This window comes from Hyperolius riggenbachi, chromosome 1, assembly GCF_040937935.1.
Source record: "Hyperolius riggenbachi isolate aHypRig1 chromosome 1, aHypRig1.pri, whole genome shotgun sequence".
NCBI lineage: Eukaryota > Metazoa > Chordata > Amphibia > Anura > Hyperoliidae > Hyperolius > Hyperolius riggenbachi.
Genome location: NC_090646.1, coordinates 290,127,317 through 290,150,709, shown reverse-complemented (window position 1 = coordinate 290,150,709; position 23,393 = coordinate 290,127,317). Strand labels below are relative to the sequence as shown.

The following is a 23,393-nucleotide window of genomic DNA, read 5'->3' as shown; positions in this document are numbered from 1 at the left end:
AAATGCACAAGGAAAAAATGACAACACGACTTTTTCGAATATGGAAACACTTTATTATTCAATCTTTCACAACAGAAGAGATCCGCAATATTATGTTACCATATCAGTATACCTCCTGGTACGCTAAAAGAGATCTTCTAGGAGAACTGGGCAAACTTCGGCTGTAAAAGTCTCGCCTTAGACATAACACACATGCTAAATGGAGCATGATTCCATATGACACCCCTTTCTAATATTTTTGGAAAAAAATTAAAAGATGAGATGGTGACGGGGGGAGGTGGGGGAGGGAGGAAGGGAAGGGGAGGGGTTGAAGGGTTTAAAAGGAAAATATTTGTGAAAGATTCTTATTATGTAAATACAGGAGGCAAATGTTCAAGCAACTATTTGTGAGCATTAATGTAACCACCATACCTGTCAACAGTATATCTATGTTCTCCTCCTGTGTGAGGTCGCTTGTTATGTAACTTTCACAAGTTTAATAGAAATTTGTTAAAAAAAAAATCCTCTTCTTCCTGTGATTGGCCTTTATGGAACTTTATAGAGAACCGTGGCTGGTTTATGTGGTGCATCCAACATTGTGGAGAGTATGTGCTACTTAGGGTGGCGGCCCTTCATTGGGTGTGTAGAACTTTCTCTCCAGCCACAGCCAAGGGATGGCCTCTTCTGAAGTTCATACATAGTGGCTGTCACAGGGACTCAGTGCTCAATAAAGATATATTTATAGGGAGCAGCTCATTGTGGAAAGACATGCAACTCTCTTACTCTCTATTAAAGTCTTGTAGACTGATTTTTACTGTATTTATTTATTTTGTTTAATGACTTTCGCTCAGATTGCAATACATTTCATTATTTCTTGTATGTATTTATTTGCATGTCACTTACTGGTAATATTTTAGAAAACTGCATAATTCACATAGCAGAGCTTTAAAAAAAAAACAAAACACTTTTGCAGACATTTCCCTTCTAATCTAAGAATGTGTTCATATAACTGACGAAGGCAGTTGCACTTTGTTTGCAACTTTTAGACAAAACTTACTATACAATCTGTTTAGAGTTAATGTTACATTTGTAAGATTGAAGTAATAGAAATGAGTAGCGAGAGGAAAACCAGTCACAGCAAATTATTGTTAATAAAAATATCCTGAAAACAAAACAAAAAACAAAGTGTAAACCTTTAATTAATATTTTGATAAATTTCAGTATGATTTGATACGGCAAATGTCTTCTTATTAGGTATCAATTGTTTGATCCTGAAGTTTAAGGAGTTTCAAAGAATCCTGAAATTGAATATATGTTATTGTATGGCATGTCCATTTAAATATTTTGTTCACAAAATAAAATGTATATTTGCAATCTAAGTTTATTTTTATATTCTAAATACCTAATAGGTTAGAATTAATACAAGGTGCTGTCAGTTAAAAATAACTCTGTGTCAATATTTTTAACATGTGTGTCTTGAGTTTTACTACATTTATGCATTTTGCATAAGCTCTGTTTTCTCAATATTAAAGTTGCTGGCATGTAGCAGGGAACTCATGGAAAAGCGTGTGATCAGTTTAAATAGGCTATACATTTGTCAGGCTAATGTGCTGGTCACAGTCATGAGTCACTTCAGTTTTTGAGTGGACTAAATCATGAAATAGTCTATAGCAGAACTTCAGAGATGGGAATAAACATAATGGAATACAGGAGACACTAAATGTAGTATATATACGTTTGAATAGAGAACTTAATGTAAAATATTATGCTTACACCATAGGGGTTGCTATTATGTAACTGTGTGAGGAATCATCAGTCACCCACAATGAATGTTTCTATATGGAAGGTTTAGTAAGAAACTGAACAGTATCTAGCAAAGCTAGTAAGGTATAAACAACTGATAAGTAAAATTGAGGCACCAGAAGAAATAAAATAATGAAAAATCTGAAAAGGAGTGTAAGTGGTTACACTTACTTCCTATACAAGAATAGCTGGTACACAGGAAATATATAAGAAAAATTGGCACACAACAACACCTTGCTTGGGTCAAGCCCACTTTATCAGGTTACAGCGCCCAGAGTAAAAAGAGTGCTGTAATAGACATGGGTAATCATAATATAAAAATTTTATCATACTGTAAAATCACTATTAACAAATAATCTAAAAGTAACATTCAAAAATAATAATAAAAATAGCCTACAATAGTATCATTACTATAATTAAAATAGTTAAGACTATGAGTAGATGGAACTGCAAAAACATTTTTTATGAGTAGATGGAACTGCAAAAACATTATTAAAAACATAAATAAATGATAAATATATATATATATATATATATATATAGAGAGAGAGAGAGAGAGAGAGAGAGAGAGAGAGAGAGAGAGAGAGAGAGAGAGAGACAGACAGACAGAGACACAGAGAGAAAGAGATATATCGATAAAAGCAGGAACTGCAGTAAATCAGAGAAAAGAGGGTTATTGTAGAATGGGCCTATTTCCACGGGCCACGAATTGCAGCTGTTTTCTGCATGTGACTTCAGATGCAGAATTGCAGCCTATTAAAATCAGCATGTTGCATTTTTCAATGACATATATATATCTGAATCCCTATAGCCATGCATGACACTCACAGGTGATTTGGCTGCAGACCCACAAAAGCAGGAGTGCTGCATCCGATTTGAAAACAGACAGTCCAGTGGAAATGTGCTTTGAAAATTGTGTATTGTTTACAGGAGAATATAGAAGAAAAAATGAGGAGGACATTGGTCCATACAATTGTTGCAAAGGGACAAAGCAGAGGGAAACAGGGAAACGCTGATCCCACTATAAAATGATTAAAGGTGTAGAATGAAATTCTCATAAATAATGCAATATTCTATAACATACCGGTACATTTAAAATGAAGGATAAAATTTCACTTACCTAATATCTGAACCTTTCAGTGGCGACTGCCTCTAGCATGGTCAGCTCACTGTTATTGTCCATTAAAACTTACAAAATGCAGTATTTCGGTGCCAAAAATGGGATTGCAGGGCAAAGGTAATGTGTTTTATGTGCATGTGATGGAAAATGGGAAATGCGCATGCACATAAAAAGTTTGCATTTCTGCTCAAAAAATGCAAGTTTGTGCAAAAGAAAGTGCCAAGAAACGGTAAGGCTGAGTTTTTAGACTACACATTTGCATTTTATGTGTGAGAATTTACATGAACATTTTTCATGTGGTAAGAAGAAAAATGTGCAAATTTTATGCAAATTTGTGTATACGGCTAGCATATAGGACAATTCCTTCTCCTTCGCTTTCCATGTAAAACATATGCACATTTTTGCATATCACATGCAAAACCATGCACAATTGGGACATGAACACATGGAAAATGTGAAAAAGTGCAGTAGTCTGTCATGAAATGCATTGTGAATAAACATTTGCATTTCATGGAAACTTGCACATTGTCTATCATTAGCATGCATTCTAATGTGAATTTCTGTCCCAAAAATACATAAAAATTGCATAAATAGAATTGCAGCTTAGTACATATCAACAGGGAGTAAAATCAGTTTATTTGTACATTAAAATATTCCCTATTTTGGAATAATTAAGAACAAGTGACTGTGGGCCTGATGCACTAAAGTCCGGTAAAGTTGTCATATGTAGGGAGTGCACAGCAATTTTACTGTTATTAGCACAAGGGAGCACCAGCCATCAACCCATTAGCGGCATGTGCATTACAGTGGTAACGTGCATTACAACCTGAAAATGTTTTCCATACAGCAGTGAATACTGGCATCACAGGGGCTGCAATAAAAAGCCGGAGAGGCCATACACTGGTGCATTAGAAGAGCTGACCTATCTATTTTTATCCCGTCAGACTAGAGAGGACACGGGGAGTGGAGGGATGGAGGTGCAGCATGGAAAGGTTAGAGGAGGACAAGGGGCCCAATTGGGGCAGGTTGAGGAGCCTGGGAATTGCACATACCACTGCCACTGAAGTTGCCCTTTCTTCAAGACTTGGCTGGACAGCTCTTGTCAGGTTGTGTTCTGGCCAGCCAAAGTCTGAAAAAAAGCAAGTTCTTCACGTATTGGCTACACCAGTTGGCCACTTTGTGCATTGGTAAGCCAGCTAGATCATAAAAAAGTCAGCTTTGGGATCCTGCCATAACACATACAGAGCATTCAAACTTTTTGGGGAATGGAGTAGTACATACTGGTGCTTTGCGTGCATCTGTGTACATAGATGCATGAATGTGTGTATGCATGTGTGCCAATTAGTGTTTATGAGTAGGCAGAGATGAATGTGTGTAATGTATGTATGTTTATGCATGAATATATTTATGTATGTTATTGATGTCCATGTACTCAGGGCCGGATTTGTACTTTTTACCGCCCTAGGCCAGCAGTCAAGAAACCGCCCCTCACCACCCACAATATTCCATCACCATGTGTGAGCTCCTCTGAGGACAGTCAGTGACATGACTGTGTACTCTGTAATGTGCTGCAGAAGATGTCAGGGCTATATAAATACATAATAATAGTATGGTAGGACATTAGACTATGACTATGGTAGGATTAGATTGTGAGCTCCTCTGAGGACAGTCAGTGACATGACTGTATTCTGTAAAGTGCTGCAGAAGATGTCAGGGCTATATAAATACATAATAATATGGTAGGACATTAGACTATGACTATGGTAGGATTAGATTGTGAGCTCCTCTGAGGACAGTCAGTAACATGACTATGTACTCTGTAAAGTGCTGCAGAAGATGTCAGTGCTATATAAATGCATAATTTTAAGACGGTAGGACATTAGACTATGACTATGGTAGGATTAGATTGTGAGCTCCTCTGAGGACAGTCAGTGACTTCACTATGTACTCTGTAAAGTGCGGCAATAATAATAATATCATAGGATTTAAGACTATGGCTATGGTACGGAATAGATTTTGAGGAGGACAGCCAGTGACATGACTATGCACCATGTATAGTGCTGCAGAAGATGTCAGTGCTATATAAATACATAATAATAATATGGTAGGACATTAGACTATGACTATGGTAGGATTAGATTGTGAGCTCCTCTGAGGACAGTCAGTGACTTCACTATGTACTCTGTAAAGTGCGGCAATAATAATAATATCATAGGATTTAAGACTATGGCTATGGTACGGAATAGATTTTGAGGAGGACAGCCAGTGACATGACTATGCACCATGTATAGTGCTGCAGAAGATGTCAGTGCTATATAAATACATAATAATAATATGGTAGAGACATTAGACTATAACTATGGTAGGATTAGACTGTGAGCTCCTCTGAGGACAGTCAGTGACATGACTATGTACTCTGTATAGTGCTGCAGGTATCAGCACCGAATAAATGTTTTAAAATAATATAGTAACATTAGACTACGATAGGGATTAGATTGTGAGCTCCTGTGAGGACAGTTAAAGTGCATAAAAGAGAAAGAGGAAAGGGACAAGAGGGGAAAGAAGAAAAAGAGGGGGAGAGCACAGGATGGGAGATTAAAAGAGAAAGGGAACAAGATGGGGAAGAGGGCAGCTAAAAAGAACAGAAATAGAGAACAAGAGAAGGAGAATGTGACGGGAAGAAAAGCGAAAAATGTGGAAGAGGGAAGGAGCCATTACACAAGTGGAATGACTAAGAATGGGCAATAAATCAGGTAGTGTAGGATGAGAAACACTCAACAGCAAAAAACAGCAAATCATCTTATCTTAGGTGCAGTATATTGAAACTACCGAACTTGACTGTGTTAGAGGTGAGGGTGAAAGGACTTTTATATGTTAATACCTGTGTGGAGCTTTTGTTCTTGTACCACTGGCACTGCCTGTCTGGTGGCTCATCTGCACAGCACAAGCAGCGATATATAGCCCCCGGGAACTGTTAGGGGGAACTGCAGCCAGGCGACATGATGCGAGTTGCCTGCCTGGCTGTGTCTGCTTCTCAATGCTGGCTCCCTTCCCTACCATCTTCGCTGCCTTGTTGTCCACCCATAAGCCCCTACTCCCCAGCCACCGGGAAAGATGTTAAATTTGTCCCCCACTGCCGCCACGTGTCACATGCCGAACAGCAGCCAATGAGGTGGCAAGGCTGGATTGTGCATGCTGCGCGATAGGCTGCTGACTTTGATGTTCACAATCCAGCCTTGCCAGCTCTCAGGTTTACAGCGCAGAGGGGGGCGAGGAGCAGCTGATCACCCATCATCTATCTGTGCGCGACCCTTGCCCTTCCAGCCTGCCGCCCGCTGCCTGCTAGCCATACAATGCCTATCTGCAAATTTAATGCAGGGCGGGCGGCCGCGGACGGAATGCATCTGGGCTCAGGAGGTGAGCAGAGGGGACTGCTCCCCAGTCCGCCGCAGCTGCAGCCTGCACACACAGACATGCTTTTGTGTGCAGAGGAAAGGAGCGGGCGGCTGCAAAGTGACTGGGCGGCCATTGGGACACTGCCGCCAGTTTCTTAACCCGCCCCTACCTTGGCTCCGCCCTAGTCCTGGGCCTCGGTGGCCTGCCCACAAATCCGGCCCTGCATGTACTTGGGTGTTGGTGGACCTTTTGAAAGAACTGCTTTAAGCATGATCTGTGAATAGGAGGCTTAGTCATAAAACCCATAAGAATGTGAATGTATGGTAATATTCTAAGCATAAGAAAATTATGCCATGCTATTTAGATTAAAGGTGGGTACACACATCGGATAAAAGTCTTTGGAAAATGAAAGATCACAGACCAATTTTACCCCCTTCCATGTAGTATGAGAGCCATACCTAAACAGTCTATTCTATTGAGCTGAACTCCCCATCAGATAAAAATCTTTGCAAGATGCTGAACACACAGATGCTGTACACACATTCAAAAGATCATTATCTGCAAGAGATCTCTTCCTGCAATAGATCCGTTCCTGCAAAATGCATTCATAGTCTATGATATCTGCAGATCTCATACACACCTTGTTTAATGGACATTCATCTGCAGATCAGACAATTATCTGCAGATCTAAATATCCATCCTGGTGGATCTGATCTGCAGATGAATGTCTGTTAAAGAAGGTGTGTATGAGATCTGCAGATATCATAGACTATGAATGCATTTTGCAGGAACAGATCTTTTGCAGGAAGTGATCTTTTGCAGATACTGAGCTGTTGCATGTGTACAGCATCTTTGTGTACATCATCTTTCAAAGACTTTTATCTGAATGGGAGTTCAGCTCCATAGAATAGACTGTGTAGAGTATGGCTCTCATACTACATGGAAGGTGGTAAAATTGGTCTGTGATCTTTCATTTTCCAAAGACTTTTATCTAATGCGTGTACCCACCTTAAGTCATGCTATTTATGAATGTACACTCACTAGAATAGCATTGTCATCACAGTTGTGCACATCTGTATGGATAGGTATTTGTTTGGTTTCCCAATGTAACCCTACTACAGTGGTTTACAATGGAGCCATGTGATAAACACTGCATTCAATATTTGAGAACTGCGATTGTCTGTCATAGTTAAAGAATGTCTATGCAATCACTGTTTCTATGGTATTTTAAACAGTTTCATTGAAATACATAAGGTGGTTGGGCAGTGTATTGATGGTTGTACAGCTTGATTGGACTATACTATCAAGCAGAAATGACGTGATCACTTGATGGTGACCAGCCAGTCAGAGACAACTTACAAACTGATGACACAATGTGCAATTTCCACTTTCTCTTGTAGGAGAAATCATGCAAGAAATATCTTCCTTATCTCACACTAATACATATTTTCTTCTGTGAAACTATACTACTAAAATCATAGCAGTCCTTGACATTTCAAACTCTGCACACAAAAAACTGTCCATTATAAATTAAATATTATCAGGGGCCCTCACCTTTATTGCTTGTACTCTGCTTATCCACATCATTGCATCCCTGTCATCAGGGTCTTCAGAATGCCTTAAACTTGCATTATATGCTTGCTTTAGATGAGTAAGTTCAATTATGACAGCTGTAATCTATTAAACATTGAGAATATTTCAGAACAGATAAATAGATTGGACCACACCACAATCATTTAGGTTTCTGCCATCTTGGTCACTGACTGGATTTCATCAGAAGGTGCATGTTAGAACAATCACTTAGAAGGACTAGTGCTGACCCCTCTATACTAAGACTAAAAAGAATGCAGCCAGAGTTGGCATGTATTACATTAACACAAGCCGTGTCTTACAATGACACCTTATTTCAGTCTGTTTTTGGCATCTTACCTTTGGAAATTTTAATCAATCAAGGAAAAAGGATAAACTGTAATCACAGTCTGAAAGAGAACCCGAGGTGGGTTTGAAGAATATTATCTGCATACAGAGGCTGGATCTGCCTATACAGCCCAGCCTCTGTTGCTATCCCAAACCCCCCTAAGGTCCCCCTGCACTCTGCAATCCCTCATAAATCACAGCCACGCTGCTGACAAACAGCTTGTCAGAGCTGGCTGTGTTTATCTCTATAGTGTCAGTCTGCTGCTCTCCCCGCCTCCTGCAGAACTCCGGTCCCCACCTGCATCCCTTCCCTCCCTGCTGATTGGAGGGAAGGGACGGGGGCAGGGACCGGAGCTATGCAGGAGGCGGGGGAGCAGCTGAGACTGACACTACATATGTAAACACAGCCTCACATCACGACTGGGATTTATGAGGGATTGCAGAGTGCAGGGGGACCTTAGTGGGGTTTGGGATAGCAACAGAGGCTGGGCTGTATAGGCAGATCCAGCCTCTGTATGCAGATAACATTCTTTAAACACACCTCGGATTCTCTTGAAAGTTATTTTTTTTACTGAGAGGCTCTATAATGACTCATGGTAGAAGGTGTTAAATTATTCAGGATATCCATTTTACCTTAATCATCCTGGTTTTGGTTTTCTGATATCTACTGGTATATATTGGTCTGTATTTGTTGTAGCCCTGCCCTCCCAGTGATGTTTAGCCTAGGGCAGTGGTTCTCAACCTTTTTGAAGTCGTGAAACATTACGCCAAATGCTTAGATCTCCATGGCACATCATCAACAACCCCCCTGGTTTAAAAATGTTCGCACAGTACAGACAATTTGCACTGCACCCCCCCCCCCCCCCCCCAAACAAAATAGCCCTCAGACTCAGTATAAGTAGTTAGTTAGCGAAGTTCCAAGTAGGGCAGGCACCACCAATTGTAAATATAGCTTATTTTATTGGTCACTTATAGTTAAAAGCAGTAAATACAATGACAGACCTCTGTTTCGAGCATCCTTCGGTCTTTTTTCAAGTTGCAGTTCTGACAACTTGAAAAAGACCGAAGGACGCTTAAAACAGCGGTCTGTCATTGTATTTACTGGTTTTAACTATAAGTGACCAATAAAAGAAGCTATATTTACAATTAGTAGTGCCTGCCCTACTTGGAACTTGTACGTGATGGTGGTGGTGTGAAACGCTGCTTGCCTGGGCACACCTTTCTCTTGTTCATGGGTGCTGTCCCATCTCCTTTTTTGGTTTGTAATTAGTTAGCCAAGATCAGGTGCCCTCAGTAAAGGAAGTCAGGTGAAGGGAACCTCAATATTGGTAGCCAAGCATAGGTGCCCCCCAGGGGCGTAACTAGGCCCCACCGGGCCCCCCTGCAGATTTTCAGAGCGGGCCCCCCCCTCTCCCTGGGGCCCGCTCGGGCCGTTTTGTGGGAGCTGGAGGGGTGGCAGCATGAGGGGAAAGCTATGCCCACTGTCGGCAGGGAGAGGGGAAGTCCCCCCCCCTCTCCCTCACCTCAGGGCTCTCCCCTCCAGCTAGATACAGTGTGGGCAGCGGCTGGCAGATACATACCTTCCGTGCGTTCCACCGCATACTCCTCGCTGTAACGTCTGACGTCACTTCCGGAAGTGACATCACTTCCGGAAGGGACGTCAGACGCCAGAGCGAATATTATGCGGTGGAACGCAAGGAAGGTATGTATCTGCCCGCCGCTGCCCACACTGTATCTAGCTGGAGGGGAGCGCAGAGGGGAGAGCCCCGAGGTGAGGGAGAGGGGGGGAACTTCCCCTCTCCCCGCCGACTGTGGCCAAGGCTTTCCCCTCATGCTGCCACCCCTCCAGCTCCCCCAAAACGACCCTGAGCGGGCCCCAGGGCGCAGGGGCTGCAGGGCCTATTATTACGCCAGTGGTGCCTGCCCCCAGTATAGGAAGTCAGGTGTAGGTGCCCTCAGTATAGGTATGTAGGTGCCATCAGTATAGATATGTAAATGCCTTCAATATAGGTATGTAGGTGCCCTCAGTATAGGTATGTAGGTTCCCCTCAATATAGGTATGTACAGTAGGTGCCCTCAGTATATGTATGTAGATGCCCTCAGTATAGGCGTGTAGGTGCCATCATAGGTGCCCTCAGTATAGATATGTAGGTGCCTTCGGTATAGGTATATAGGTGCCCTCAGTATAGGTATGTAAGTGCCCGCAGTATAGGTATGTAGGTGCCTGCAGAATAGGTATGTAGGTGCCCGCAGTATATATATAAAGGGTGCCATCAGTATAGGTAGCCAAGCATAGGGGCCCTCAGTTTAGGAAGTCAGGTGCAAGTAGCTAAGCATAGGTGCTCAGTGCCCCCCTCCCCCCCCACCAAGTGGCATGAGCAGGCTGCGGCTAACTCACCCAGCTCTGTGGATTCCAGCGATGACATCTCTTCAGCGCCCTGCTCTGTCTCCCTCTCTGCTTCACTGCTCTGCCTCCGCTCCATGTATAATTAGAGCAGGGCTACAACAAAATGGCCACAGACGTCTGCGTTTGTGGACATCGGCGCCCATTTTCTTGTAACCCTGTTTTAATTACACGGAGGCAGAGAGCATGGTAGAAGATAGAGCGGAGAGGCGGCACATACCCGAGGCTGCCGCGGCACATGAATGTGTCGCGGCACATGGGTTGGGAAACCCTCGCCTAGAGTATGATGTTATGCAGCCTTCTGTCCCAGAGCACTCTGGGAGATCTTGGGATGTTCTTGCTCATTTTACAGAGTGGGAAAAATGATTCTAGCAGTAAAAATGCTAGCACCTAAATATAAACACTGTATATCAAGGTAGAGGTAAGATTTTACAGTAGGCAAACAGGGATAAAACAATTGCTAAATTAATATTGTAAAAAAAAAGTTTATTTATTAAGTTATTCAATAAAGTTTTTCTTTAAGTTTCCGCAAAGGAACTGATTAAAGCTAATGTATATGTATTTGTGTTATAATAAAATAAAAATGTTAAATTGCATTTAAAAATATATAAAATAGTACCAACCAAAGTTTCACATATTTTGGAATAGCAACTGCACCTTCAACTGGGAAAATGTTGTGGGCAGAAGAGAGCATTGCTTTCTTGCTGCTGCATAGAAATTTTTGAGATAACAAAAGCAAATTTCCCTGCGTTGTGGCTGATAAATAGGTAAATGTAATTTTCTATGAAGCTATCTTATCTTTTGTCCACTGCAGTAAAATGAGGCCTTTCTTTGATTTTCAAAGTTTGAATTTCACAAAAATAAATAAATAAATCAATAAATGTAAACACAATAAATGATCACCATGCGCATTTGTGTATGCGGTACAGACCCACTTGTCTTCGGAATTACTTAGGGACGTGAGAGGGCCAGTAAGGCTCTATGGGAGCCAGCACCTTCCCTCTCCATAGGTGAGAATCAACACTTTTTTGGGGGGTGGCTACACTTTACCTGCTTGCCGACCGCGTCATGCCCATGGGCATGGCTGCGGCGGCAGCCCCAGGACCGCCTAACGCTGATCGGTGTAAAGTCCTGGGGCTTCAGTTTGCAGGAGATCGCGCGCAGGCTGCGTGCCCATCTCCTGCTTGGTAGGCGGAGCAAGCGCAACGCTGGGAGACTGTTAGATGGCGAAAACCGCCGTCTTAATACCGTGTACAGCTCTGCAATCTACAGCAAAGCTCCTGAGTCTCGGCAGTGATCGGCTGTGAATCCTATGACAGCTGATCATGGTGATTGGCTGGCGGGAGGAGGGAGGGAAGAGTACATAAAATATAAACAAAAGACACATTTTTCTTATAAAATAAAGAAATAAATATTTTAAAAAAAAAATTAACATTGGGGGAGTGATCAGGCCCCACCAGCAGAGAGCTCTGTTGGTGGGGAGAAAAGGGGGAGGGCAATCACTTGTGTGCTGTGTTGTGAGGCCCTGCAGCTTGGTCTTAAAGCTGCAGTGGCCCATTTTACAAATAAATGGCCTGGTCTTTAGGGGGTGGTAAAGCCTGTGGTCCTGAAGAGGTTAAAGGAGGTTAACGTTTTTCAGCAAATATATTATTAAATGGTGACCTTACAAGTAGGATAAGGAAGTAATTTTCTAATTCTGCATTACACTTCAAAGGAAGGAAGAAGAATAATAGTACATTCATGTAAAACATTTACAGAACAGTGCTTTATCACAAGTATCTGGTGCCCTCTAGTGCTACAGAGACTCTGCATTTTATTTATATGTCATGTAGGGAAACACTGTGATAGTATTTAACCAATGGTTTGGCCATTTAGCACCTTGGTTAACACAGAGTAACCTCTAAGTGCTTGTGAAATAAATTAAGTGCATGTAATATTTATGAGAAATAATGATATATTTGGAATATGAGCATCCACCTTGCACACAGGCTTAAGTTTGTTCACAACAAAATGCAAATTAACAATTATAAATGCATCAGTAGGGATAGCTAAGCAATGCAAAAGGGAGCATGATGTGTAGTTATCCATACATTTCCAAACATGCAGTTATTTATAGGATGCCAGGAAAACATGTATTCTTTGATCATGCCTTTTAATGTAATCTCACATTGAATTATTCTCAGAGGATATAATACTAGATCCCTAATGGTGGCCATACATGGTACAATTTTTTCATACAATCTTACCATTTCTATGTAACATAAGGGAACTGCCTAAATTATCCTTTCAGTATATTCACTTAATTTACCCTTATACTACATAGAAATGGTAAGATTGTATGAAAAAATTGTACCATGTATGGCCCCCATAAGACAGTTCTTTAGTAAATGAAAACAATTATTAACCTCCCTGGCAGTAATCCTAAGTGTAGCTCGGGCTACGAATTAGTAGCCAGGTGCGGTAACTAATATAGCATCTCCACCTGCTTACCTGGGTCCCGCGCACGATGGGCGCAGTCAGGCGGGACTCCAGGACTCTCCAGCTGACCACCGGGATCCGCGTCTCCTCTCTTCTTCATGGATCGCGATGGTGGCGGTGCGGCAGTTTCGGCTTGCGGCGGTGCGGCGTGACGTCATGACGTGGGGGGGCAGGGGCGGTCTGGGAAAGTTAAAGTGGACCTGTTCTCTTGCACAGGACAGAAGGAAAACAGCACCCAGTGTGTATATGTCTAACCCCTCTGCACCTGAACACTTGCGCAGGATTGAAGGAAACATAGAAAAAATGCACAGTGTATGTATATAGAGAGTTTTTGCCCGTCTAATTCCCCCTCATTTAAGTCTAATCACATGTTGTAATTTGATCTATCCCCTGTATCACATGACTGCCATGGAAGAGATGACAGATAAGCTCATTTAAAAGCACAGGATGTTAACAATTTAGCCATTTGGTTCCCAACTGCTTCTGAGCTTCTGTTGATCTGCCTTTTGAGTACTCTATGCCTGCCACCTGCACCGACCTCTGCCTGTATTTTGACTACTCTCTGCAGGCCGCCTGTACCGACCTCTGCCTGGATTTTGACTACTCTCTGCCTGCCGCCTGCACCGATCGCTGCCTGGATTTTGACTACTCTCTGCCTGCCGCCTAAAACTGAAAGCAAGGGGAAAATAGTCTTAAAGGAATCATGCTTCTGCCCAATTTTTGATGTCATCCTCTGTGCCATTCCCAGTTTTAAATTATACCACACGCAGGAGTGTATTAGGTATATATGTACATACTGTATAGTCTGGTGCTTTATTTGTACGGTTTCACAATTTTTTACGTTTATTCATTAATTTAATTATTTCAACAATTTTGTGTCCTAGTCTTTTATTATACGCGGGATGGCTATAGGACCTTTATTCTGACATATTTCGGTAAGTTTTGACTTAAGAATTGGAAACTTAAAATTCTTGAAAAAAATGTACCGCTTTTAGGCCCATAAATCCAGACCGAAATGCACCGCCAGGGAGGTTAATGTTGGTCCAGCATATAATACAAATAAGGTACTAAGACATCTAAATGTACTGTATCCAGCATTCAATTAAAATAAGGTACCAAAGGAGGAAAGATGCCCCAAGTGTAAAAGGTTTAAGACATACAAATAGGAGTGCAAGCCACTAGGCATTTACCTCCTAAAAGAAAGCAACAGGTTAGCTTTATTATAGTACCATCTACAACGTGTTTTGAGGGTCCCACCCAGTTCCTCGGGTAACAGTGCCCATATGAAGCTTGTATGTAGAGCATTGTAATTGACTAGTCGCTTGCACTACAACTTTAACCTTTTATGCTTCCTTTCCTTTGTACTTTTGTTTAGGCAGTAGCCACTTCTGTAAAATTCCTCTTTTTTTAGAGAAGCAACCCATTTGAATATTTACCTTAAACTCTGAACTGAAAAAAGGTGAGTGGTAATCCTTTACAGAGGAGCATGTTGAAATATTATAACAATTGCAAAACTGTACTGTATGTGCAAAGTCTAAAAAAATGCTCCTTCCTCCAGGGCCGGTGCTACCATAGAGGCAAAGGGGGCAATCGCCCCAGGGCCCCAGAGCTAGTAGGGGCCCCTAAGGTGTCTCCTCCCTTAATTGTTCCTCCCAGGGGCCTCTGCAGAGTCTTTGAAAGAGTAATGTCTCACATGTGCTGGTGGGCAGGTGAGATGCTACACTGCCAAAGGGCCCAGGAAAGAAAATTTGGCTGCTACAATGGGCCCCTAATGCTGCTTTTTGGTGGGGTGATGTCTGTTGGAGGGCCTCAGGGTTAATTTTGCCCTGGGGCCCCAATGTTACTAGAACCATCCCTGCCTTCCTCATACGTGCATAGAATTGGCTGTATGGCAACTTCCATGCTCTAGACAGCACAGATGTAACCTTGAGCTGGCACAGGATCAAGGCAAGCATGTGGGGATAGATCCTGGGGCGGACTTAGATTGGAATCTGGGAACTCCCTTCCTTAATGGGACCTCCAGATGTCTGTCCTCTGCCAGGTAAATAGATTTCTGTTTTTAGAAAGCAAAAAGTTAAACTTTATTAAAGTCAGAGGAATATGGATGCTGACTTATTTAATTCCTTTTAAGCAATGCAAATTGCCTGGCTGTCCTGCTGATCATCTGCCTCTAACACGTTTAGCCATAGACCCTGAACAACCATGTAGATCAGCATGGGAAAAAAATTGATTCTGATTTTGATCAGGTGTTTCTGACTGAAGTCTGACTAGATAAGCTGAATGCTTGTTTCAGAACGTGATTCAACCACTACTGCAAAAAAAGAGATCAGCAAGACTGCCAGGCAACTGGTATTGTTTAAAAGGAGATAAATATGTCAGCTTCCATATCTCTTACTTCAGGTTTCCTTTAAGGGTTAAAACCCCCTTTTTTTCCTTAAGGTAGCCATACACTGGTCGATTTGCCATTAGATCGGCCAGCTGACAGATCCCTATCTGATTGAATCTGATCAGAGAGGGATCGTATGGCTGCCTTTACTGCAAACAGATTGTGAATCGGTTTCAGCCTGAAACCGATCACAATCTGTTGAGCTGCTCCTGCCGCCTGTCTCCCCCCCCCCCCCCCCCCGTATACATTACCTAAAGCTGGCTCCGGGTCCTCTTCTCCGCGCTGCACCCCGCACCACATCCCAGCGTACCTTGTGTCACTCCATGACCAGGAAGTTCAAATAGAGCGCCCTCTATTTGAACTTCCTGGTCACTGCAGTGACACAGGAAGTTAATGTACGCTGGGATGGAAGCAGGAACAGAGTGGTGCAGCGCGGAGAAGATGCCCGGGAGCCAGCGTCAGGTAATGTATACCTGATCGGATCGGCCGCCGCTAGCGAAGCGCTCCCTACCCGCGGGCGATCGACGGTATTTTTCCGCACGGCGCGATCGACGGACCGATCCGATTTCGGGAGGAAATCGGATCGGCGGGTGCGTTTAGCGCGAACGATTGGCAGCAGATTCGATCCCAGTGATTGAATCTGCTGTCGAAACAGCCGCAAATCTTCTTCTATATACTTCTTTTGTCATTTTTATCTGTACAATTTGTTCTGCTCCTTTACTTTTCTTTTTTTTTTCTATCTTCTGTTCTTACATTCTACTGTTTTTCTGTATTCTTTACTTGCTCAAAGAGTCCCTGCTGCCTATAGGCAAAACCCAGCAAAACCACTGCAACCTACTGCATTACTGAAGCTGTACTGCTGACAGGGCTGGTTCAAGCAGCCCTGTCAGCAAAGGTAACCAGGACAAAGGTAACCAGGGGGTCCCTTAGCCTAAGGCAAAGTCAGTCAACCCCCTCCCCCCCTCGTTAACTCCCTGGCAGCCAGGACAGTGCCCTCCCAGTAAAATGCCAAATTGCCAGTAGCCTTTCTTCATAGGTAGTGTGGTGTCCCAGTATAGGTATAGTAGTGCCTCCAGTATAGTTATAGCAGTACCCCCAATATAGGTATAGTATTGCCCCCAGTATAGGTATAGTATCGCTCCCAGTATAGGTATAGTATCGCCCCCAGGATAGGTATAGCATCGCTCAGAGTATAGGTATAGTATTTCTCCCAGCATAGGTATAGTATTGCCCCAGTATAGGTATAGTAGAGCCCCAAGTATAGGTATAGTATTGCCCCCTGTATAGGTATAGTATTGCCCCCTGTATAGGTATAGTATTGCCCCCAGTATAGGTATAGTATTGCCCCCTGTATAGGTATAGCATTGCCCCCAGTATAGGTATTGTATTGCCCCCAGTATAGGTAGAGTGGTGCCCAAAAACATAACCATCTCCCCGTGCCAGGGGCGTAGCATTCAGTATAGCCACCATAGCGGTTGCTATGGGGCCCCTACGCCACAGGGGGCCCGTGCCGAGTCAGAGGACTTTTTTATTATAATGATGCCGTCCGGGCCTCCTTCCCCCCTTCCCCCCCGGTCCTCCTCCCCCCCCCCCCCTGATATTTATAGAAAGCGCACAGGCCTCCCCCAGCCCCCCTCCTCTGATAAGGTGGCTGGTGAGGAGGGGGACTACGTGGCAGCGCATTGATCCTCCCTGGTGGCCGGGCCGACACTTACTGTATAGTTCCGGCTTCCGGCCAGCCAGGGAGGGAGAAGGAGGACAGTCAGACGTGCGACCAGGAGGGAGCGGACCGCCTGCGAGGAGGAGAGCGGAGCACCGAACCGACCCCACGCAAGCTGCAGGCATTGTAAGTATGTTGTGTGCATGCCTCAGTGCCTGGTGCTGCTGCCTGCAGTGGACGGAGGTGGGTGGGTGGATGGAAATGGGAGCCGGCCCGGGGGACTTGCTGGCTGCTGCGGTCCGGGCACATATACGTCCGACTACATATACTTGGCACATATACCCCTGGCTACATATGCTGAGGACATATACCTCTGGCTACATATACCGGGCACATATACCCCTGCCTACATATACTGGGGACATATACCTCTGGCTACATATACCGGGCACATATACCTCTGACTACATATACTGGGCACATATACCCCTGCCTACATATACTGGGCACATATACCCCTGCCTACATATACTGGGCACATATACCCCTGGCTACATATACTGGGCACATATACCCCTGGCTACATTTACTGGGCACATATACCCCTGCCTACATATACTGGGCACATATAACCCTGGCTACATATACTGGGTACATATACCCCTGGCTACATATACTGAGCACATATACCCCTGGCTACATATACTGGGCACATTTACTGGTGAAAAGCTGTCTCTAATTATGTGCATTTACTGGTGAAAAGCTGTCTCTTATTATGTGCATTTACTGGTGAAAAGCTGTCTCTTATGTGCATTTACTGGTGAAAAGCTGTCTCTTATGTGCATTTACTGGTGAAAAGCTGTCTCTTATGTGCATTTAATGGGGAAACGCTGTCTCTCATTACATGCATTTACTTGGGAAACGCTGTCTGTCATTATGTGCATTTACTTCATTTTTTTTTTTATGTAACTACATTAGCTAGTATAACTACATTATAGTTAGCCTCATCCACATGACATCATGGCCACGCCCAGTTTAAAAAAAATGTCCTCGAGCATGTTGCCCCCTACCCATTTTTGACTGCCCCCTCATATGTGCCAGTCTAGAACCGGCCCTGTACCCCTGCCTACATATACTGGGCACATATACCCCTGGCTACTTGTTCTGGGGACATCTCCACCCCTGGCTACCTGTTCTGGGGACATCTATACCCCTGGACACCTATTCTGGGGACACCTATAGACCTGGCTACTTATACTGTACTTAGAGGGGTGTGGGAATGTTGGGGTGGAGGGTCCTGGAGGAATGTTTGGGTGGGAGGTCCGAGGTCCGTGGGGTTGAAAGGTCGTGGGGGGGGGGGCCATAATTTTTATGTGCTATGGGGCCCAGTAATTTCTAGCTACGCCCCTGCCCCCTCCTCCAAAAGCAGAGAGTTAGATAGTAATAGAACCTGACTCACCAGCACTTCAGAGCCAGGCAAGCAGGCAGCCAGAGATCCTATGGATTCTGTCCAGCCACTCAGCCAGCATCAGTGCGCTCTGCTCCTCGCAGGCATGGGCGCACTGACATGACGTCCATGCCTGTGTCACATGGGGGAGCGCCGCGCTACGGCTGGCCACAAAGGCGAGTAACCATGGAGACCAGGACGCCACCAGGTATGTATGGTCTCGGCTCCCTGACTCCTCGTATGCTTGCCACCGCTGGCACCCAGCGCAGCGTAGGCAGACCACAAAGTGGCTGCCTGGATAGTCATTGGCTGGCAAAGGGGGCCCGCAGGGACTCTGGGGCCCCAGGGAAATTGCCCCCTTTGCCTTACTGGTAGCGCCAGCCCTGACTGCTGACAACTATCGCACCATTGCCTCCACACAATTGGCAGGAACCACCAGACACCACCACAGCATGGTTAGAACTTATCTTAGCTATTAGCTGCAATCTGGTGTCCTACTAGTGTTGGGCGAACATCTAGATGTTCGGGTTCGGGCCGAACAGGCCGAACATGGCCGCGATGTTCGGGTGTTCGACCCGAACTCCGAACATAATGGAAGTCAATGGGGACCCGAACTTTTGTGGTTTGTAAAGCCTCCTTACATGCCACATACCCCAAATTTACAGGGTATGTGCACCTTGGGAGTGGGTACAAGAGGAAAAAAAAATTAGCAAAAAGAGCTTATAGTTTTTGAGAAAATCGATTTTAAAGTTTCAAAGGGAAAACTGTCTTTTAAATGCGGGAAATGTCTGTTTTCTTTGCACAGGTAACATGTTTTTTGTCGGCATGCAGTCATAAATGTAATACATATAAGAGGTTCCAGGAAAAGGGACCGGTAACGCTAACCCAGCAGCAGCACACGTGATGGAACAGGAGGAGGGTGGCGCAGGAGGAGAAGAAGGCCACGCTTTGTGAGACACAACAACCCCGGCCTTGCATGAGGGCAAGAAGCGTGCGGATAGCAGGCTTTGTACCGCCATGCAGTCATAAATGTAATAAAGATAAGTGGTTCAATAAACAGGGACCACGCGGCAACGCTAACCCAGCAGCAGCAGACGTGATGGAACAGGAGGAGGCGCAGGAGGAGAAGGCCACGCTTTGTGAGACACAACAACCCAGGCCTTGCATGAGGGCAAGAAGCGTGCGGATAGCATGCTTTGTACCGCCATGCAGTCATAAATGTAATAAAGATAAGTGGTTCAATAAACAGGGACCACGCGGCAACGCTAACCCAGCAGCAGCACACGTGATGGAACAGGAGGAGGGTGGCGCAGGAGGAGAAGAAGGCCACGCTTTGTGAGACACAACAACCCCGGCCTTGCATGAGGGCAAGAAGCGTGCGGATAGCAGGCTTTGTACCGCCATGCAGTCATAAATGTAATAAAGATAAGTGGTTCAATAAACAGGGACCACGCGGCAACGCTAACCCAGCAGCAGCAGACGTGATGGAACAGGAGGAGGCGCAGGAGGAGAAGGCCACGCTTTGTGAGACACAACAACCCAGGCCTTGCATGAGGGCAAGAAGCGTGCGGATAGCATGCTTTGTACCGCCATGCAGTCATAAATGTAATAAAGATAAGTGGTTCAATAAACAGGGACCACGCGGCAACGCTAACCCAGCAGCAGCAGACGTGATGGAACAGGAGCAGGCGCAGGAGGAGAAGGCCACGCTTTGTGAGACACAACAACCCAGGCCTTGCATGAGGGCAAGAAGCGTGCGGATAGCATGCTTTGTACCGCCATGCAGTCATAAATGTAATAAAGATAAGTGGTTCAATAAACAGGGACCACGCGGCAACGCTAACCCAGCAGCAGCAGACGTGATGGAACAGGAGCAGGCGCAGGAGGAGAAGGCCACGCTTTGTGAGACACAACAACCCAGGCCTTGCATGTGGACAAAAAGCGTGCGGATATAGCAGCAATGCTTTTTGCCGCCATGCAGTCATAAATGTAATACAGATGAGAGGTTCAATAAACAGGGCCCGGAAACGCAACACCATCCCAGATGTTCATTGGTCATGTTACTTGGTTGGGGTCCTGGAGTGTTGCGTAGTCATTTCCAATCCAGGATTGATTCATTTTAATTTGAGTCAGACGGTCTGCATTTTCTGTAGAGAGGCGGATACGCCGATCTGTGACGATGCCTCCGGCAGCACTGAAACAGCGTTCCGACATAACGCTGGCTGCCGGGCAAGCCAGCACCTCTATTGCGTACATTGCCAGTTCGTGCCAGGTGTCTAGCTTCGATACCCAATAGTTGAAGGGTGCAGATGGATGGTTCGACACAGCTACGCCATCTGACATGTAGTCCTTGACCATCTTCTCCAGGCGATCGGTGTTGGAGGTGGATCTGCACGCTTGCTGTTCAGTGGGCTGCGGCTGCATGGGTGTCAGAAAATTTTCCCACTCCAAGGACACTGCCGATACCATTCCCTTTTGGGTACTAGCTGCGGCTTGCGTTGTTTGCTGCCCTCCTGGTCGTCCTGGGTTTGCGGAAGTCAGTCTGTCTGCGTACAACTGGCTAGAGGAGGGGGAGGATGTCAATCTCCTCTCTAAAGTCTCCACAAGGGCCTGCTGGTATTCTTCCATTTTGACCTGTCTGACTCTTTCTTCAAGCAGTTTTGGAACATTGTGTTTGTACCGTGGATCCAGAAGGGTATAAACCCAGTAATTGGTGTTGTCCAGAATGCGCACAATGCGTGGGTCACGTTCAATGCAGTCTAGCATGAATTGAGCCATGTGTGCCAGAGTCCTACCAGAATCCTCATCATCCTCTTGTGAGCGTTGTGATAGTTGTTGTGATGCATCATAGTCGTCACCTTCCTCCTGGTCTGCTTCTGCTGACCATTCGCGTTGAATTGTGGAAGTCCAACGTGCACCGCTCTGGCCCTCGTCAGTGGTGGCATGAAATTCCTGCTCCAACTCCAGCTGTTCCTCCTCCTCTTCTTCGTCATAGCTGCTGGGGCCAGCGTTCCCTGAGGCGGATGGCCTGATGTTGGTACCATCACGCTGATCGTTTTCTCCTTCAGATTCCCCCAGTTGCATCATGACAGCTGTTTCCTTGATTTTTAACATCGACCTCTTCAGTAAACACAGCAGTGGTATGGTAATGCTGACTGAAGAGTTGTCACTGCTCACAAGCAACGTGGATTGCTCAAAATTTTGGAGGACTTGGCAGAGGTCCAACATGTTGGCCCAATCGGATCCACAGAAGCTTGGCAGCTGGCCGGATGCGCCTCGGTACTGCGCCGTCATGTACTGGACCACTGCACTCTTCTGCTCGCAAAAGCGGGCTAGCATGTGCAGCGTAGAATTCCAGCGCGTAGGGACATCACACAGCAAGCGATGGTGGGGGAGATTGAAGCGCTCCTGCATCTTGGCGAGTGCCCCCGAAGCAGTACTGGAATTTCTACAATGTTTGGACACTCGACGCACCTTCAACAGCAGATCGGGCACGCCTGGGTATGTCCTCAGGAACCGCTGAACTACTAGGTTCATCACGTGCGCCAGGCAAGGGATGTGTGTCAGCTTAGCCAACCTTAAAGCGCGAATGAGATTACTCCCATTATCACACACAACCATGCCCGGTTTCAGGTCCAGCGGTGCCAGCCACAAATCCGTCTGTTCCTTTATTCCCCTCCAAATTTCCTCCCCTGTGTGCTGCTTATCCCCAAGGCAGATTAGCTTCAGCAACGCTTGCTGACGCATGCCAACAGCTGTGCTGCACTGCTTCCACGATCCTACTGCTGCTGGGTTAGCGTTTCCGGATGAGGTACAGCTTTGAGATGCGTTGGAGGAGAAGGAGTCAGAGAGGTAGGTGCTGCTGTTGTTATCCAGTGGGAGGGACGGCGGTGCAGCTGTTTGTGGCGTGGGCAACACCCGTGCCGTAGCAGGTGAGGAATCGCTGCCAGGCTCCACAAGGTTCACCCAGTGCGCGGTAAGGGAGATGTATCGACCCTGGCCGAACGCACTCGTCCAGGTGTCAGTGGTGAGGTGAACCTTGCAGGCAACGGCATTCTTCAAGCTTCGGGTTATTTTGCTGACCACGTGCTCATGCAACTCAGGCACTGCAGAGCGTGCAAAGTGGTAGCGGCTGGGAACCACGTAACGTGGGATGGCCACTGACATCATGCCCTTGAAGCTGTTTGTCTCCACCAATCGATATGGCAGCATTTCGCAGGCCAGAAGCTTGGCTATGCTGGCTGTTACTGCCACGGCCCGGGGGTCATTTGCTGGCAATTTCCTCTTGCGCTCAAACATCTCCGACACAGACAACTGAACCGTAGCGCTGCACACGGAAGGGCTGTTGGTTGTTGTGTTTGATGAACACTGGGAGACCTCAAGAGCACTACTCCGGAAAGTGACAGTGTCAGCGTCGTCTGATGTTTGTGAATGTTGTGAACCACGCAATGGCTGGGCTACTGCTGCTGCTGAGGCGGGTCTGGTGAACCCAAGGGAGGCAGTGTTGTTTCTGGTACCCTGTCCTGACGCGTTTGCCCAAAGAGTGGGATGTTTGGATAGCATGTGACGGCTCATGCTGGTGGTGGAGAGGTTGTTAATATTTTTCCCCCTGCTCAGGCGGGTCTTGCACACCTTGCAAATCGCCATGGTAACATCCTCAGTGCAGTCTTCAAAGAAAGCCCAGACTTTGGAGCACCTGCCTCCTTGCTGGCGATTTCTGTTTGCTCCTCTTTTGCCTCTCACTTGAACTTCCACGCTTGTGGTGCCTGAAATTGCGCGCCGCCTACCTTGTGGCACAAGGCG

The 23,393-nt window shown here is 45.4% G+C and overlaps 1 protein-coding gene across 1 annotated transcript in view; it reads right to left on the bottom strand.

The window, feature by feature from the left end:
• Nucleotides 1–1,157: 1,157 nt before the first annotated feature.
• Nucleotides 1,158–23,393, bottom strand: part of LOC137548484 (myosin heavy chain, clone 203-like) — an 85,818-nt gene continuing 63,582 nt past the window's right edge. The window contains exons 13-14 of the mRNA XM_068271155.1: nucleotides 7,853–7,975; nucleotides 1,158–1,277 (exon numbers count right to left, since the gene is read on the bottom strand). Coding sequence (XP_068127256.1) covers nucleotides 1,230–1,277; nucleotides 7,853–7,975 — 171 coding nt within the window. The 3' untranslated portion in view covers nucleotides 1,158–1,229. The remainder of the gene's footprint in view (nucleotides 1,278–7,852; nucleotides 7,976–23,393) is intronic.